The sequence below is a fragment of the Salvelinus namaycush genome, chromosome 28, assembly GCF_016432855.1.
Source record: "Salvelinus namaycush isolate Seneca chromosome 28, SaNama_1.0, whole genome shotgun sequence".
NCBI classification, from domain to species: Eukaryota; Metazoa; Chordata; class Actinopteri; order Salmoniformes; family Salmonidae; genus Salvelinus; species Salvelinus namaycush.
The window spans coordinates 25,120,490-25,139,035 of NC_052334.1; the positions used below are offsets into that span (position 1 = coordinate 25,120,490).

At 43.8% G+C, this 18,546-nt stretch overlaps 1 protein-coding gene across 1 annotated transcript in view; it reads left to right on the forward strand.

The window, feature by feature from the left end:
• The first annotated feature begins 3,943 nt into the window (after positions 1-3,943).
• The window catches only part of pgfb (placental growth factor b), a 49,147-nt gene continuing 34,544 nt past the window's right edge, over positions 3,944-18,546 (forward strand). Inside the window, exon 1 of the mRNA XM_038967793.1 lies at positions 3,944-4,551. Within this exon, the coding sequence (XP_038823721.1) occupies positions 4,483-4,551 (69 nt within the window). The 5' untranslated portion in view covers positions 3,944-4,482. The remainder of the gene's footprint in view (positions 4,552-18,546) is intronic.

Here is an 18,546-nt window from a genome sequence, read left to right on the forward strand (position 1 = left end):
CAATGATGAATGGACATCATTAATGTTGTTAATCTGTTTACCTTTTTCTCTGCAATCTGGGAAAAGGAGGGGTCAACAACGAGAAGGAAATGTTCTTACTTCGGCACCCCAGTTCCTGCAAGCCACCCATTTGGTCTTCAGAACATCAATAGCCACTACAGAGTGTGCAGGGGACTCATTAACTACACGTTGACCTGACAATCTTCTGCACTACATTCTACTGGAGCACTCCTCACAAGGCCTATTACTATGGAGTTTTAGTTAGGATTTTTTTTTATCTCACTATCCCAAATTCCTTGACAAAATAATTATGGACTTGTTACATCTTCTTTAATTAATCTTTGAGATTGGGAATGATGAATAACTTTTCTGCTCTTATTGGTCTCCTAGATTATCTGTCACTTATCCACACACTGCGGAGGAAGCAGCTCATTTTCCATTGACTACTCAGTTTGTGGCAGTTTTACAGGCTTATCACCCAAATTTAACATGTTAAGGTTTATTACTTGAACTGTGAACTTGGCTTAAAATATTTTTTGTCATTACAGACAGTCCTTGACTTCTATTCATTATTTGAATAGTTATTGAAAATAAACCCCAGTTCCATTTTACTCAAACCAAATGTGTGATCAGAGCAGGAATTAGACTTTCTCTTGTCTAAACACACGGACAGGCGTCAGAATGTTTGACATGGGACAAGAGAGCACAAGAATAACATTGAACCTCCAGCACTATGTATTGAGCGAAAGCAGTGCAGGACCCAGGGTTGTTTCAGGGGACGAAGGACAGCATAAAGATTCATCTGCCTTTAGAGCACAGTCACTCTCATCACGTTTGTTTGTCCTGTCAGCATATATTTATACTGCAAACATACTGAGGGAGCTAGTTAGCTCCTATCAGACAGTGCACCTTTAAAAACAGGCATATATCACTGGACAAGATGGTGAGCCAGCAGAGGCATAGCTCTGTACTGAGTGTTTGAGTCTGTCCTCTGAACAAACACAGCCCATGGCCACTGTTGTTGTAGGAGATGACCACTTGGGTTCTTTAGCCCTCAATTTTCACAGGTTGTACTTATTTTTCTTTCCTTTTATGCAAAACGTCTGTAAAAACACACACAAAGTCTCCAGTCATGGTTGATGGTGCTGATATTTGTGATATTGTAAATGTGATTGCATTGGATGATTTTAGGACATTGATTAATAATATATTTGTTCCCTTCCTTCCAAGTCACCGACACTGTTAATGTTTTGCCTAATGGCGGAACTTGGTGAGATAATGTTCAGTCCAGATTGTCACGCCCTGACCATAGAGAGCCTGTTAATTCTCTATGTTGGTTAGGTCGGGGTGTGACAAGGGTGGGTCATCTAGGTAATTATATATCTATGTTGGCCTGGTATGATTCCCAATCAGAGGCAGCTGTTTATCGTTGTCTCTGATTGGGGATCATATATAGGCAGCCATTTCCCCTTTGTGCTTTGTGGGATCTTGTCTAGGTATAGTTGCCTGTGAGCACTACTCGGCGCGTCACGTTTCGTTTGTTCGCTTTATTGTTATTTGAGTTTTCTCTTCCTAATAAAAAGTATGGAAACATACCACGCTGCATTTTGGTCCATTCCTTATGACGATCGTGACACAGATAAACCATGTTGGCACTTTGGTCAAAGTATTCCTTTTCTAAATACATGTTTCCCAATGATTATTAACGCAGTGTCATGTTCCTGACCTTGTTTTCCTTTTGTATAGTTGTGTTTAGTGGGTCAGGACGTGAGCTGGGTGGGCAGTCTGTGTTGTTTGTTCTATGTTAAGTGTCAGGTTTAATTGACCTTGTTTGGCTCTCAATCAGAGGCAGGTGTTTTACGTTTTCCTCTGATTGAGAACCATATATAGGTAGGTTGTTTCACATTGTTTGTTGTGGGTGGTTGTCTTCCGTGTCTGTATGTCTACCACACGGGACTGTTTCGTTTGTCGTTCGTGTATGTAGTTTGTTCCTGTTCGTGCGTTCTTCGTAGTTTCTAAGTTCTCAAGTCAGGTCTGTCTACATCGTTTATTTGTTTTGTAGTCTGTTATAGTGTTTTCGTGTTTCGTCTTACTTTAATAAACTTCATTATGTCATATAACAACGCTGCGCTTTGGTCCAATCCCTACTCCTCCTCTTCGGACGAAGAGGAGGAGAACGACCGTTACACGCAGAGCAAGTGTGTAACATTTTTTAAATGCCCTATTCTCCTAAATGGGATTATAACTTTAGCAACTTTCAAAGCAGCATCCAACTAAAGTGTACGATACACCATTTTGAAGCGCAGAGTCTGTACTTTTATAAAATGTAAAAAGGAAGCGAATCACATTTGGCACCAATATATAATTTATGTTTCTGATTTTGAATGTGTGAATACTAAATATGCACAAAAGATCTTTGAGTTACATTTTTCCATAATCATGTTCTGGCAGATATTGGATTCTGGGAGTATATTCTGTCCAGGGTGCTGTTTAGGTAATGAAGGGAGGATATTTGGAAAACTACAGATAAAGATTATTATTGCTATGAAGAAAGAATATGGCAGTCTGAACAGGAGTGGCCAGTGGTGGTCATGAGGGTAGAAGGTATCTTCCCTATTACGTAAATGCATACCTATGGTTCCCATGATATAATCTACCTGACTCATATACGCACAACCATATGAAGCAAAATGTGTGGTTTACCTTAAAGGTTCTTAAAATACATATATAAACATGGTTATATATTGTAAGTACATCTGTGTTGTAATTCTATGGCACTGTTTGAGAAGTTGTTTATCATCCATGTCCATTTGCACTGACCCATGTTCCATAGAGCTGGGGTGGGTGTGTAGGTGGTGCTAGGGGGGATCGCTGGGACTCCTCAGAGTGTCTGAAATGTTTACAAACACCATCATCCTACGTGTGGTCTGTACAATAGTGGACGGCGGTGGAATCATTCAGGGCTGCTGGAGGAATGTGTGGAAGCCAAGTGAAGAATCCTTGCATTCCTTTGCTACTGCAAACACAGGAGTCCCATACAGAAGATTAACTCTGTGTGTCAACAGTCAAGGAATCTCTCTTTCTCTCAGACCTAACTAAATAGAAAAGTCCATCTCTCTTAAAGAGAAAATCTCCATGCATCCTGGATCCTGAACTTTACCCATTGAGAAGGGTATTAAATGCTCCTGCTAAAAAGGGAATATAAATGTTTGCTTTGCTCAAATGATTTTGTACGTTCTGAGTACTTTCAGGAACGCTTTGTCAGCCAGAGGATGTCATGGTTGGAGAAAATAACCTTCTGTATCTCACAGAAGTAATAGGGTTCTCATACACTAGAGGCTGAACATGGACCAACTGTACAACACCAACAATAAGATGCTCTTACTGAAGCTGCTTTGGTGGCACACTATTGATCTTTTGTTTTGCATTGTGGTACTAATCAGTCTCCCCAAAATCAGACTATTTGCATCAGATTTGATGGCACTGCACACATGGGGTGGGTTGAGGTGGGGGGATCGGAGTGGATCATATAGTTTGACAGTGACTGCCAAAGAGCATAGTAGCCTTTCTCATGACAATGTCATCAGTGACACTCATTATTCTGTAAATTGGCACATTTGTAATGTCTAAATCATAACAGCCTGACAATTAGGGACCATTTTGGTCTCTGGGCCTGAACAATGATAAATTGTTGAGAAGAACCTTAACTGCCCAACTAATGTCAAAGGATTCATACAGTTATCAAGAAGCTGGGTATATGGATGAAAAACTCTACACCATAAGAACACAGCATATACCTCCACCAGTTCCATGAAGTATTTCCCGAGGAGAGAAGGAGGAGTGTATCACGGCTAGAGAGAGATTGAGGGAAACTGGAGGGGAGGGGATTTAAATGGGTAACATGTTGAGAGGTAGTGAGGCAATTAGTGACAAGAATGTCACTTTGTCGAGGAAATGCACAGAGCAAGACCGAAATACCACTATTCAAATTAACCAGGTTACCGAAGTGTGACAGCAGCTCCTCGTGCACATTTTGGAAGGAACATATATGTAAACTTTTGGAAAAATATTTCTAGATTTTTTTTCGACTTGGTGATTTGTTGGACACGTTCTGGTAAAAGTATTGTTTGGTTTAGGAGGGATATTTTATGTGTAGTATTACTGTGACATTTTTGTAACCTATTTCAAAAAGGAAACAATATTATTTAAAAAATAATATTTTTTTTGCATATAAGATTATACAAATATATATCAACTTACGTTCTGAGAGGCTTTTTCTGTAGCTCGGTCAACTTCATCAGGTTACTCTTGAGAGCGGTCATTGCCCTCCGTTATTGAAGAAGGAACGAGGTAGAAGTGTCTCAGCTGCAATTTCTTCTCTGGACTGGAGAAGAATAATCACTGCTCCGCTTATCTGCACGTTGGAGGATATCGCTTACATTGTAAAACTTCATCATCTGGCCTTCTGACAAGAAACACGAAATGAAACCCTTTGCCTCGTTCGTCATCCAGATTGCAGTGACGCTCCAACTTCAGTTTTCACCTGCTCAGGTATGCTATGTTTCAATATTCTATACAGAACACAGCGCAAATTAAATATTTATTTTCATTTTTATTCAAGCTACAATTCATATCCAGTTTATTGAGATATACCAATAGGGCATATAATTGTCCTAAATATTTGAGGATACGTCTAATGTTATAACAAATTATCAATATGATTATTTGTATGATTACACTGACACTTATGATTATTGTGATTCGTATTATTAATAAGATAATATAACTATAAATACATGTAAACCTATATTTTTATTACACTGGTATTGACATATCAGATTAGACCACAAAGACGTCTTTCTAACTGACTCAGCAAAAGCCATTCAGAGCGCTATGTCGATTTCTCATTGTGTCTTGATGATACTATGATCCCTTTTTGAACGCGTGCCATGCTGAAACAGTTGCGTTATGAGGTGGAACGTGATAAACTGCATCTCTCTGTCTCAGACTGTTCAAAGTTTTCACTGGGTTTCCAGGCTACATTTTGGGCGATTTAAGAACTTTATGAATGATATGCACAAATGAGCATCGTATATATAATGATTGATTTCTTTATGAACTGTTCAGGTAAAACTCGACCTGTCTCTGACCACTCAGTCCTTCTCTAAGCCTAATTGAAAATGCGAATTTCAGAGTTAGAAAAGAAAATCATTGTCTCCAAACGTCCTACTCCAGGAAGGCAGGAGAGCAGCAGAGCCTTGTAATTCTGCTAGAGGATTAGAGACTTGGCAGTGTCACTCTGGTCAAACTGGCAAGAAAGTGCAGTAACGAGAAATTCACATCTCTGCACTTTTCACCTCACCTGCTAAAAGCTGTAATTTTCTCCACTGTCTTTTCTCCTGCCTTTAAAACGGGAGTGTGTGTGTGTTTGTGTGTGTCCTCTGTCACTATATGCAGTTTTAGTCAGAAGCTAGCCTCAGAAGCCATTAGTGTAATCCAGGGCCCTATTAGGACAAAGCTGGTCTGTGTTCTCAGTGCCTTGTCATTGCCAGCCTTAGTCACAAAATGTACCAGCAATACGTTTGCCCGGAAATGAGAGGTAGGCCCCATTCAAAGTCTTGTGCCATCCTGCAATAACACTTGTGCCACCGACCGGACATTGGACAGTGTGTCTGCTGTGAGTGCAGTACCAGAGAGAATCCATTCAGTCTCTCTCTTTCTCTAAGGTGAGTGATCGTTGGCTCTGTCTACACTGACGCTAGTCCCTGCCACTCATGTTTAATGTAGAGCAGGTCTCCTCCCAGGGCCCATTCACAACCATTGTCTCACTGTTCATAAACTGACTCTGCCTATTGGTCGGAATGGCACTGCAGTTGTTGCCCTGTGCCCGTAGGCGTTGTGTGAATGAGGAGACTTGAGTTCCACTTCTCTGAGGCTCAGCTGAGCTCTAAGGATGGGGGGACAAGAGCCGCACACCCTTCTGGGTTTTTCATGCAAAGCAGAGCCCTGGGTCAGAGCTCAGAGGGAGAGGCTGGCTGGCTGGCTGGCTGGCTGGCTGGCTGGCTGGCTGGCTGGCTGGCTGGCTGGCTGGCTGGCTGGCTGGCTGGCTGCTACAGGAACAGGAGTTAGTAGGAGAGTGGGAGTCTAGGAGGGGAGAGGCAGGGTCTGGGGCTGGGGCTGCCACACCATTAATACTAATCCACATAATCAGCTCATGGCCTGCTTAGTCAAAACATGAGGGGTGAGAAAATCCAGCGCTCTTAACACGTATCAGGTTAAGCTGGTGTCCGCAGTTTGTAGACGGATGGGGAATGTAAACTAAACAACCCTGAGCTACAACATACAGTAAAGGAGGCCTTTAAAATATATATCGCACTTCTCAAATGTCACACTCATATGCTGCAACATCAAATAAAATCAAAACCAATTTTATTTGTCACATGCCCCGAATACAACAGGTGTAGACCTTTACTTGAAATATTTACTTACAAGTCCTTAACCAGCAATGCAGTTAAAAAAATTGAGTTGATAAAATATTTACCAAATAAACTCAAGTTAAAAAAATCGAATTGATCAAGAAGTAACACAAGAAATGTACATAACAATAATGAGGCTATATACAGGGGGTACCAGTACTGAGTCAATGTGCGGGGGTACAGGATAGTCAAGGTAATTTGTAAAGTGACTATGCATAGATAATTACCAGCAGCAGTGTAAAAACAAAGGGGGGGGGGGGGTCAATGTAGATGATCCGGGTGGCCATTTGATTAGTTGTTCAGCAGTCTTATGGCTTTGGGGTAGAAGCTGTTAAGAAGCCTTTTGGTCCTAGACTTGACGCTCCGGTACCGCTTGCCATGCGGTAGCAGAGAGAACAGTCTATGACTAGGGTGACTGAAGTCTTTGACCATTTTCCTCTGACACCGCCTAGTATATAGGTCCTGGATGTCAGGAAACTTGGCCCCAGTGATGTACTGGGCCGTTCACGTTACCCTCTGTAGCACCTTATGGTCAGATGCCGAGCAGTTGCCATACCAGGCGGTGATGCAACCAGTCAGGATGCTTTCAATGGTGCAGCTGTATACATTTTTGAGGATCTGGGGACCCATGCCAAATCTTTTCAGTCTCCTGGGGGGGAAAGGGTGTTGTCGTGCTCTCTTCACAACTTTCTTGGTGTGTTTGGACCATGATAGTTTGTTGGTAATGTGGACACCAAGGAACTTGAAACTCTCGACCCGCTCCACTTCAGTCCCATCGATGTTAGTGGGGGCTTGTTCAGCCCCTCCTTTTCTTATAGTCCACGATCAGTTCCTTTGTCTTGCTCACATTGAGAGAGAGGTTGTTGTCCTGGCACCACACTGCCAGGTCTCTGACATCCAACCTATATGCTGTCTCATCGTTGTCGGTGATCAGGCCTACCACTGTTGTGTCGTGCTTGGCCATGCCGTCGTGGGTGAACAGGGAGTACAGGAGGGGACTAACCACGCACCCCTGAGGGGGGTGATCCCCAATGTTGAGGATCAGAGTGGCAGATGTGTTGTTTCCTACCCTTGCCACCTGGGGGAGGCCTGTCAGGAAGTTCAGGATACAGTTGCAGAAGGAGGTGTTTAGTCCCAGGGTCTTTAGCTTAGTAATGAGCTTTGAGGGCACTATGGTGTTGAACGCTGAGCTGTAGTCAATGAACAGCATTCTCACTTTGGTGTTCCTTTTGTCCAGGTGGGAAAAGGCAGTGTGGAGTGCGATTGAGATTGAGTCATCTGTGGATCTGTTGGGGCAGTTTGTGAATTGGAGTGGGTCTAGGGTTTCTGGCATGATGGTGTTGATGTGAGCCTTGACCCGCATTTCAAACCACTTCATGGCTACCGATGTGAGTGCTACGGGGCGGTAATCATTTAGGCACGTTACCTTCTCTTTCTTGGGCACAGGGACTACGGTGGTCTGTTTGAAACATGTAGGTATTACAGACTCGGCCAGGGAGAGGTTGAAAATGTCAGTGAAGACACTGCCAGTTGGTCAGCGCATGCTTTGAGTACACGTCCTGGTAATCCGTCTGGCCCCACAGCTTTAGGAATGTTGACCTGTTTAAAGGTCTTGCTCACATCGGCTATGGAGAGCGTGATCACACAGTTGTCCAGAACAACTGGTGCTCTCATGCATGCTTCAGTGTTACTTGCCTCAAAGCGAGCATAAAAGGCAATTAGCTCATCTGGTAGGCTCGTATCACTGGGCAGCTCGCAGCTGGGTTTCCCTTTGTAGTCCGTAATAGTTTTCAAGCTCTGCCACATCCGACGAGCGTCAGAGCAGGTGTAGGATTCAATCTTAGTCCTGTATTGACGCTTTGCCTGTTTGATGGTTCGTCTGAGGGCATAGCGGGATTTCTTATATTAGTGTCCCGCTCCTTGAAAGCGTCAGCTCTAGCCTTTAGCTCAGTGCGGATGTTTCCTGTAATCCATGGCTTCTGGTTGGGTAATGTACCAGAAGTCACTGTGGGGACGAGGTTGTTGATGCACTTATTGATGAAGCCGGTGACTGAGGTGGTATACTCCTCAATGCCATTGGATGAATCCTGGACATATTCCAGTCTGTGCTAGCAAAACAGTCCTGTAGCGTAGCATCCCCATCATCTAACCACTTTTGTATTGAGCGAGTCACTTGTACTTCCTGCTTTAGTTTTTGCTCGTAAGCAGGAATCAGGAGGATAGAATTATGGTCAGATTTGCCAAATGGAGGGCGAAGGGGAGCTTTGTATGCGTCTCTGTGTGTGGAGTTAAAGTGGTCTAGAGTGTTTCTTCCTCTGGTTGGCGCATGTGACATGCTGGTAGAAATGAGGTGAAACGGATTTAAGTTTGACTTCATTAAAGTTCCCGGCCACTAGGAGTGCCGCTTCTGGATGAGCATTTTCTTTTTTTGCTTATGACCTTATACAGCTTATTGAGTGCTGTCTTAGTGCCAGCGTTGGTTTGTGGTGGTAAATAGATGGCTATGAATAATATAGATGAGTACTCTCTTAGTAGATAGTGTGGTCACCAGCTTATCATGAGGTACTCTACCTCAGGCGAGCAATACCTCGAGACTTCTTTAATATTAGACATCGTGCACCAGCAGTTATTGACAAATAGACACACACATTGTCTTTTTACAACTTTATAAAAGTGTTCTTCTGGGCGAGAGCCTGGATGGAATGCTTCTCTTTATCTGCTGCCTTGCTAAAACTGAATATACACTCAATGTTGTTATTGGGGCTGCCAGGGTATTCTGCATGTTTTTTCTAAGTGCTGTAGTGTTGGTCCAGGGTATGTTTCCAGCTTAACGTAAGATTGTAAAATGAGTGTAAAACCATCTTCCTACAGTTATTCCAAGATAAGACGTTTTACTTTCCCTTTTAGGAGTCTTGATATGCAACAGTAAATAATTTCCAGACGTCTCACACAGTAGCCAAAGGATTTATCCAATGCAGGGTTTTCTACTTTTTCCCAATCCCACACACTTCATCATATGCAGCATTCCAGGGGCGCTCCCTGCGTTACTTTTGAGGATCGCAATCAGATCAGAATTTATCTTTTTGCACGTTCACATCTGACCAGAAACATTCAATCTTACTGAATGTGATGTGGTACTTGAATACCAGGTCTGGATGGGCTTTGGGTAATGGCCTATTTGAACAAGCTTAAACAAGGTACCGAAACTTAAACAAAGTGCTTATGCTTTGGACGCAGTATGCTGTGTGAGGTCATCCTCAATAGGGTTACCTAGGTGACACTGAGTGCTCAGAGTAATTCTGCTTATGTGAGGAGGAGGCCTGGGATGTTGGTACAGTTGAAGTCGGAAGTTTACATGCACCTTAGCCAAATACATTTATATTCAGTTTTTCACAATTCTTGACATTTAATCTTAGTAACAATTCCCTGTCTTAGGTCAGTTCGGATCACCACTTTATTTTAAGAATGTGAAATGTCAGAATAATAGTAGAGAGAATTATTTATTTCAGCTTGTATTTCTTTCATCACATTCCCAGTGGGTCAGAAGTTTACATACACTGAATTAGTATTTGGTAGCATTGCCTTTAAATTGTTTAACTTGGGTCAAACGTTTCGGGTAGCCTTCCACAAGCTTCCCATAATAAGTTGGGTGAATTTTGGCCCATTCCTCCTGACAGAGCTGGTGTAACTGAGTCAGGTTTGTAGGCCTCCTTGCTCACACACGCTTTTTCAGTTCTGCCCACAAATTTTCTATGGGATTGAGGTCAGGGCTTTGTGATGGCCACTCCAATACCTTGACTTTGTTGTCCTTAAGCCATTTTGCCACAACTTTGGAAGTATTCTTGGGGTCATTGTCCATTTGGAAGACCCATTTGCGACCAAGCTTTAACTTCCTGACTGATGTCTTGAGATGTTGCTTCAATGTATCCACATAATTTTCCTCCCTCCTGAAGCCATCTATTTTGTGAAGTGCATCAGTCCCTCCTGCAGCAAAGCATCCCCACAACATGATGCTGCCACCCCGTGCTTCACGGTTGGGATGGTGTTCTTCAGCTTGTAAGTCTCCCCCTTTTTCCTCCAAACATAACAATGGTCAATATGGCCAAACAGTTCTATTTTTGTTTCATCAGACCAGAGGACATTTCTCCAAAAAGTACGATCTTTGTCCCCACGTGTAGTTGCAAACCGTAGTCTGGCTTTTTTATGGCGGTTTTGGAGCAGTGGCTTCTTCCTTGCTTCCCGGCCATTCAGGTTATGTCGATATAGGACTCGTTTTACTGTGGCTATAGATACTTTTGTACCTGTCTCCTCCAGCATCTTCACAAGGTCCTTTGCTGTTGTTCTGGGATTGATTTGCACTTTCGTACCAAAGTACGTTCATCTCTAGGAGACAGAACGCGTTTCCTTCCTGAGCGGTATGCATGCTGTGTGGTCCCATGGTGTTTATACTTGCTTACTATTGTTTGTACAGATGAACGTAGTACCTTCAGGCGTTTGGAAATTGCTCCCAAGGATGAACCAGACTTGTGGAGGTCTACAATTTTTTTTCTGAAGTCTTGGCTGATTTCTTTTGATTTTCCCATGATGTCAAGCAAAGAGGCACTGAGTTTGAAGGTAGGCCTTGAAATATATCCACAGGTACACCTCCATTGACTCAAATGATGTCAATTAGTGTCACGGCCGTCAACAGAAGTAGACCAAAGTGCAGCGTGGTGAGCGTACATAATCCTTTATTTATTATGACGCCGACAAAAACAATAAACAATCCAAAACAACCGTGAAGCTAAAGGGCTATGTGCCACAAACAAAGTTAACCTCCCACAAAGACAGGTGGGAAAAAGGGCTACCTAAGTATGGTTCTCAATCAGAGACAACGATAGACAGCTGTCCCTGATTGAGAATCCAACCCGGCCAAAACATAGAAACACAAATAATAGAACTAAAGAACATAGAATACCCACCCCAAATCACAACCTGACCAAACCAAATAGAGACATAAAAAGGATCTCTAAGGTCAGGGCGTGACAGTACCCCCCCCCCCCCCCCCCCCCCCCAAAGGTGCGGACTCCGGCCACAAAACCTGAACCTATAGGGGAGGGTCTGGGTGGGCACAGGTGCGGGACGCAGACCCCGCTCCACCACTGGCTCACCCCACTTTGGTGGCACCTCTTGTGCGGGGACCCTCGTCGCCGACCCCGGACTGGGGACCCTCGTAGCGGGCCCCGGACTGGGCACCCTCGTTGCGGGCCCCGGACTGGGCACCGTCGCTGGGGATCCCGGGCTGGGGGCCCCGGACTGGAGACCGTCGCTGGAGGCCTCCGGACTGGAGACCGTCGCTGGAGGCCTCCGGACTGGAGACCGTCGCTGGAGGCTTCGTGCCATGACTCCTCACTGGAGGCTTCGTGCCATGGATCATCACTGAAGGCTTCTTGCCATGGATCATCACTGGAGGCTTCGTGCCATGGATCATCACTGGAGGCTTCGTGCCATGGATCATCACTGGAGGCTTCTTGCCATGGATCATCACTGGAGGCTTCGTGCCATGGATCATCACTGGAGGCCGGCCAACCAGAATGGAAAAGCAAACATAGGCTATGCGGTTGGGGATACCATTTATAAATGTCCCTCTCCTGCTCTGGCTTTTTTAGAGTGGAGTGTTTCTCCTCTCTGAAATATCCACCTTTAATTGATGATGATGATTTCTCGTCAGTGTCATTGCTGCCACTGTGGACACACGTTTTTTTATGACTCTTGTCCAAGAGGAACGTTTAGGCAGACTGGACCATGAAGGGAAGTGTATTCAGACCTGTGCCAATTACCCATCCTGCTCCTTTCTCAGGAACAAAAGCACACTGAATGTCACGGCCGTCGAATGAAGTGGACCAAAGTGCAGTGTGGTGAGCGTACATATTCCTTTTATTTAGAAAATGACGCCAACAAAACAACAAACGAAGAAAACAACCGTGAAGCTTACAGGGCTAAGTGCCACTAACAAAGATAACTACCCACACTGAAAGGAGGGAAAAAAGGCTACCTAAGTATGGTTCCCAATCAGAGACAACGATAGACAGCTGTCCCTGATTGAGAACCATACCCTGCCAAAACATAGAAAAACACAACATAGAATGCCCACCCCAAATCACACCCTGACCAAACCAAGTAGAGACGTAAAAAGGCTCTCTAAGGTCAGGGCGTGACACTGAAGGAGGAACCTGTGTGTGTGTGTGTGTGTGTGTACACTCTTAGAAAAAGGTGCTATCTAGAACCTTAAAGGGTTCTTTGGCTGTCCCCTTTGAAGAACCCTTTAGGGTTCCACGTAGAACCCTTTAAATATTGGAACAATTTATTCTAAGAGTGTGTGTGTGAATGCATGCGTGTACGTGTGTGCGTGCCTGACTGTCTGTGCAGCTCTGTGTTTGCAGACATGCATTCGTCTGAGTGTGTATTTTTTTGTCAGTGTTCCATTCATTAGAGACAGTCACTGTCGTAGATGGGTTATCTCCATACAGTCAGGATAGGAAGCACCTGGGTTTCCCTTTAGAACAATGGTGGCCTGGCTGTCTCACTGTCTGACGATCATCCAGTCACCAACCCCATCTTACATTAGAGACAAATGCTCAATGTTTGTCATTCACCAGTTGTGTTGCTCACATTCCATTTATTTTCTGCTCTGTCTTTCCTGTTCTCTGTATTTTTAGCACTTCCTGCCCTGGGCACAAAGGTGTGAGGGTACTGATGGTCGTGTGTGTAAAATGACGACTGTAGCACCGTGTGTGTACCAGCACTGACATCCTGTCTTCACTAGCATTCACACTAAGGGCCAATGACTCCACTCCAATCAGCCCACTGCCCTGACAGTAAGACAGCTTCCAACACCTGCTACCAAAACCATGGGAAGTGTCTCAATGATGTTGCTTACCTTATAACAGAATCCCTATGAAGATGAGTAAGTAAGAATTTCACAACAGCGGTGGCTGTCTCATAATGTTCTCCTCTATAGTGGATGATCTATGCATTGAAAACCTCTATGATGAATGAACGGTTAGAACACTGTTCCTCTGTCTCCGTTCCAAGAAGAGGGTTTGTGTTTGATGAGAATTTCCCTCCTTGTTTACCTCCTTTCACTCTCTGAGAGAGTGCTATCCTCTGATATGGGTGAAGGTCTTTATCATAACATTTCACAATTGATTCATTTCCTGAGCGTCCCTGAGCTGGTGCACAGAGGAAAGCCTCTAACACCCGGTGCTGTGTTTGTGTGAGTGAGGAGATGATTCTGTACAGGTGTTTCCTTTACATCAACACTCAGAGCAAAACAATACTTGAGTCTGACCATCTGTGTCACATACAGCCAATTACCCCGGCCTGGCCTATATTGAAGAGATGTATCTATTTATACACTGGCCCTGTGGTAGGCAATCCAGCCAGGCCTCAAAGTAAACACCTGACACTAGGTTACACAGCAGATAACTGGTCACACTCTCTCTCTATGATCACAAACACAAAAGCACACACGCACGCACGCACGCACGCGCACACACACACACAGATCAATTCCACCTTTAACTTCCTCCTCATGCTCAGGGAAGCTCTATTTCAGAGGTGGTCTTATGTGATCCAGATGAGGTGAATGAGCATGCCAGACTGTTTGGACAGACAATGGCAAGGTGCTGCTGGCTGTCATGTTTATTGTAGTTGTTATGTTGTTATACTGACAAAGGTCTTTTGGTCTTTACTCCTCTTTAGTTGTAATTCCCCGGCCCAGGGGAGAGGTGCAATCACAATCAGGAAATATGGATTTCTCCTTCCTCCTTCGGGGGTGGGGACTGGGGAGCGGTGGCGCTCGGGGCAACAGTCCACTCACCAGGCTTTAATCTCCCATCTGGCTGTAATTTACTGTGGTTTACACAGGGTGTACAGCATTTACTGTAGCAAGGACCACAATTACCACCGATCACCCTTGTTTTTTAGATGAGTGTGTGTGTGTGTGTGTGTGTGTGTCCTTTGTTACTGCAGTATATGTCGTTTTAGTCAGAAGCTAGCCTCAGCAGCCATTAGTGTAATCCAGGGCCCTATTAGTGTGTGTGTGCTCGCATATACATATGGGGAAATGAGCTCTATCTAAAACAGCATTTAACAAATTGAAATAGGCAGGTAGCCTAGTGGTTAGAGCATTGGACTAGTAACCAAAAGGTTGCAAGATCGAATCACTGAGCTGACAAGGTATACATCTGTCGTTCTGCCCCTGAAAAAGGCAGTGTTCCTAGGCCGTCATTGAAAATAAGAATTTGTTCTTAACAGACTTGCCTAGTTAAATAAAGGTAAAATAAGAAAAAAAATGCAAGTTGCACCCAGTAAAGTACTGTGTTACCTGTAGACTTCATTTGACAGGTTTTGGTTTTCAGGACTGTGTTCTTCCAGACAGCAATCCCACCCTTCATCAAATGAATACATCACAACCTATCAGCAGAGCCTACTGTCGCGTTTTCTGTTTCCCCCCAAATGGATGTTTATGTTCCTGAGACACGCAGTAACACAGCTGCTATACCACCATTAATACACTTTTACTCTTCCATTAACCCAAGCCCAATAAGTACTGCTCTTTTATGAGTATATTTTTGGCTTTATCTCCAGTTTTTAAATGATCCTACAATGTTTATATTTCACCTGTATACTAAAATGTATCTGAAATTTGCTGTGTATACTGATGAGACGTGTGTTCAGTGGGCGTTGGATTGGTGGTATTTGGGGAATGGTCTCTGATCATGGAGCTATGACCACCCTGGAGCTCCAGATGGACATTGTCAGACCCACAGGGGGGCTGCTGACATTAGGGCTATGTTCACCTAATATATACAAAACAGCAGTGCTCTCCCTTTCAGACAGTGGTGATCGATATAGCGTTACACCAGCTCATTGAAAACCTTGTCATTCATGTTATGGTCATGGATTTGTGGAGCTGGAATTCATGACCATTAAATGTCAATTATTTGATTGTCAGTCTGTCTTTGCTAGTCACTGACCTGTGTGGTCTCAAGTTTAGAGCCAGACTCACCATTCAGCAGGAGACCTACAACATGACACAGTTCCAGTGGACCCTGTGTTTTGGGCCATGGCACCCCAGGAGGGGAGCTGTTGTGCTCCACTGGACTGAATCCTGAGGTGGGGGTGGGATGGTGGCTGGTTTTCCCTTAGCTCTCCTAACCCATACACTCACTGACCTGCAACTCATCCAGGGCCTGCCAACCCACAATGGTATTGCCGCAGATTCAGGCCAACTTAATTTGTTCCTGAGTTTTCCCCCTTCCCAGTCCCTTTCCCTGAAAAAGCTTACGTGAAAGACAAGACAAAGAACATTATGCTTTCTGTCCTGTGTATCTTCTACACTGTAATGAGACACACTATCACAGTGATCTTTTGGGGCTGGTGTTCGTCTGTTGGATATCAACTGGCTTTCTGTTTTACTCCATTATCAACTAGTGATTGAAGATGGCCTTATCGTCCAAAACGGGCCTATTACTATACTATCGCTTTCTAGTTTCTAAAACCGGCTCCTCTGTCCGGTAATAACTGGTCGTCTCACACTGTACTGTAGCAGCTTGACAGTCCAACAGGAGAGGAGACAGACAGATGATGTAATCAAGTGCAGTGTAACTTCCACCAATACAACCACTCAGGGGAAGAAAAGGCCCTGTCTATTTGGACCATGCAGCTATGGTTTTAAAGGGATACTTCAGGATTTTGTCAATGAGACCCTTTATCTACTTCCCCAAAGTCAGATGAACTCGTGGATACCATATTTATGTCTCTGTGTCAAGTATGAAGGAAGTTAGAGGTCATTTCGTGAGCCAATGCTAACTAGCGTTAGCGCAATGACTGAAAGTCTATGGGTATCTACTAGTATGCTAGCAGATACCCATAGACTTCCAGTCATTGCACTCATGCTAGTTAGCAATTGCACTAGCGCTAGTTAGCAACTTCCTTTAAACTGCATGCAGAGACATACAAATGGTATCCACCAGTTGATCTGACTGGGGAAGTAGATAAAGGGCCTCATTGCCAAAATCCCAAAAGTATCCCTTTAAGACTTTGATGTGTGTTATGAACAGGAATGTTTGATTTGGCAAAACCTCTTGCAGGACTCATAAGAGGTTATACACATGGCTGTTCCTGAAAAATATTATCATAATTTCATGGGACTTTTCATCTTTCAATTTCATAGTTATTGTAACAGTCTCCCATCATCTCTTCGACCTCTCAGGGTAAGAAGGCAAATAAGTAGTGTTTGTCTGTAGTCCTCTATTATGTACTGAGGTGTTGTGATTGGTGTGGTGGAAATTAGCAGTACAGCAATTGCAATAAACGAACAGGTCGTGTCAGCCTCTCAGCTGACATTTGAGACTCACATCCAAGAAGTCCTGAAGGACAATTTTTGTTTGGTCTCCATTTTGTTTTATTTTTGCTCCTTAAACTTCCTGCCCTGCATCCCACAGACGGCATCAAGAGAGAGGAGGTTAACAATGACACCGCTCAGCTGTGGGAATCAGGAGAGAGGAGTCCTGTAGTAGCATGAAGCACAAGCACAGGGCCTCAGAGCATGCAGCCCAGCTAGGGCCTCCTATCTGACCCAGGGAGGGAGGGAGCACACTCTCATCCAGCAGTTAAAGTTGTTTCATAATGCAGGAGACAGGGTGAATCAGACACAGGAGAGAGGGTGAATCAGACACAGGAGAGAGGGTGAATCAGTCACAGGAGAGAGGGTGAATCAGTCACAGGAGAGAGGGTGAATCAGTCACAGGAGAGAGGGTGAATCAGTCACAGGAGAGAGGGTGAATCAGACACAGGAGAGAGGGTGAATCAGACACAGGAGAGAGGGTGAATCAGACACAGGAGAGAGGGTGAATCAGATACAGGAGAGAGGGTGAATCAGACACAGGAGAGAGGGTGAATCAGACACAGGAGAGAGGGTGAATCAGATACAGGAGGGAGAGTGAATCAGACACAGGAGATTTGTTTGAGTAAGATTTTCTGATCAAATTTTTTTAATACAAAATATTCACGTACAAACGGCAACATACAGATGCACACAAACATCCACAACATCACCCATGTCCAGACCCACCTGCTCACACCCCCATCTCTAGAGCCTGTATCACTCTCCGCGCCGCATGGCCTCAAACGGCATCATTTTGTTTCTCTCCTTCGCCCACATACTTTCAACATTTAGATAATAAAGCATTTGACCTTTCCATTGTGTTAACGATGGAGAACTGGTTGATTTCCAGTTAAGTATACCTTTTTTCAAGATGATTGACGAGAACAGTATCATCCAACCCATCGGTTAGCTCATTGCACCCTCATATGCCATGGCTTGACATATGCAGACAGACAGATTAAAAGTACATTTACATTGTAATACTTCTGACATTCCCAGAATGCATGGATTACTGAGTCATTGTTAGTGTTACACTTAAGACATGACTCTACTGTTGGGCTGTGGAATTTGTGAATTTTGTCTCGTGTAATACATTCTATACATAAGCAAAAATAATATAAGCAACATTTTCAGTTTCGTTAGTTATGTTCCAACATTCCCTCCATCTTGTGCCAATGTCAATTATTTTTAAGTCTTGGTTCCAGTAGTTTATATATTTTTTCCCCAAGAGATTGTGAGTAATTTAAAAGTATCTGTATGTACAATAAAGTTGTATACGAGCCTGTTCTTTAACTTCTTATGGCTGCAGGGCGGTGCCGGTACACTTATGACAACAGCCCGTCCAAGTGCAGGGCGCGAAATTCAAAAGATATTTTTTAGAAATATTTAACTTTCACACATTAACAAGTCCAATACAGCAAATGAAAGATAAACATCTTGTGAATCCAGCCAACATGTCCGATTTTTTAAAAATGTTTTACAGCGAAAACACCACGTATATTTATGTTAGCTCACCACCAAATAGAAAAAAGCACAGACATTTTTCACAGCACAGGTAGCATGCACAAAACCAACCAAACTAACCAAGAACCAACCAAACTAACCAAGAAACAACTTCATCAGATGACAGTCTTATAA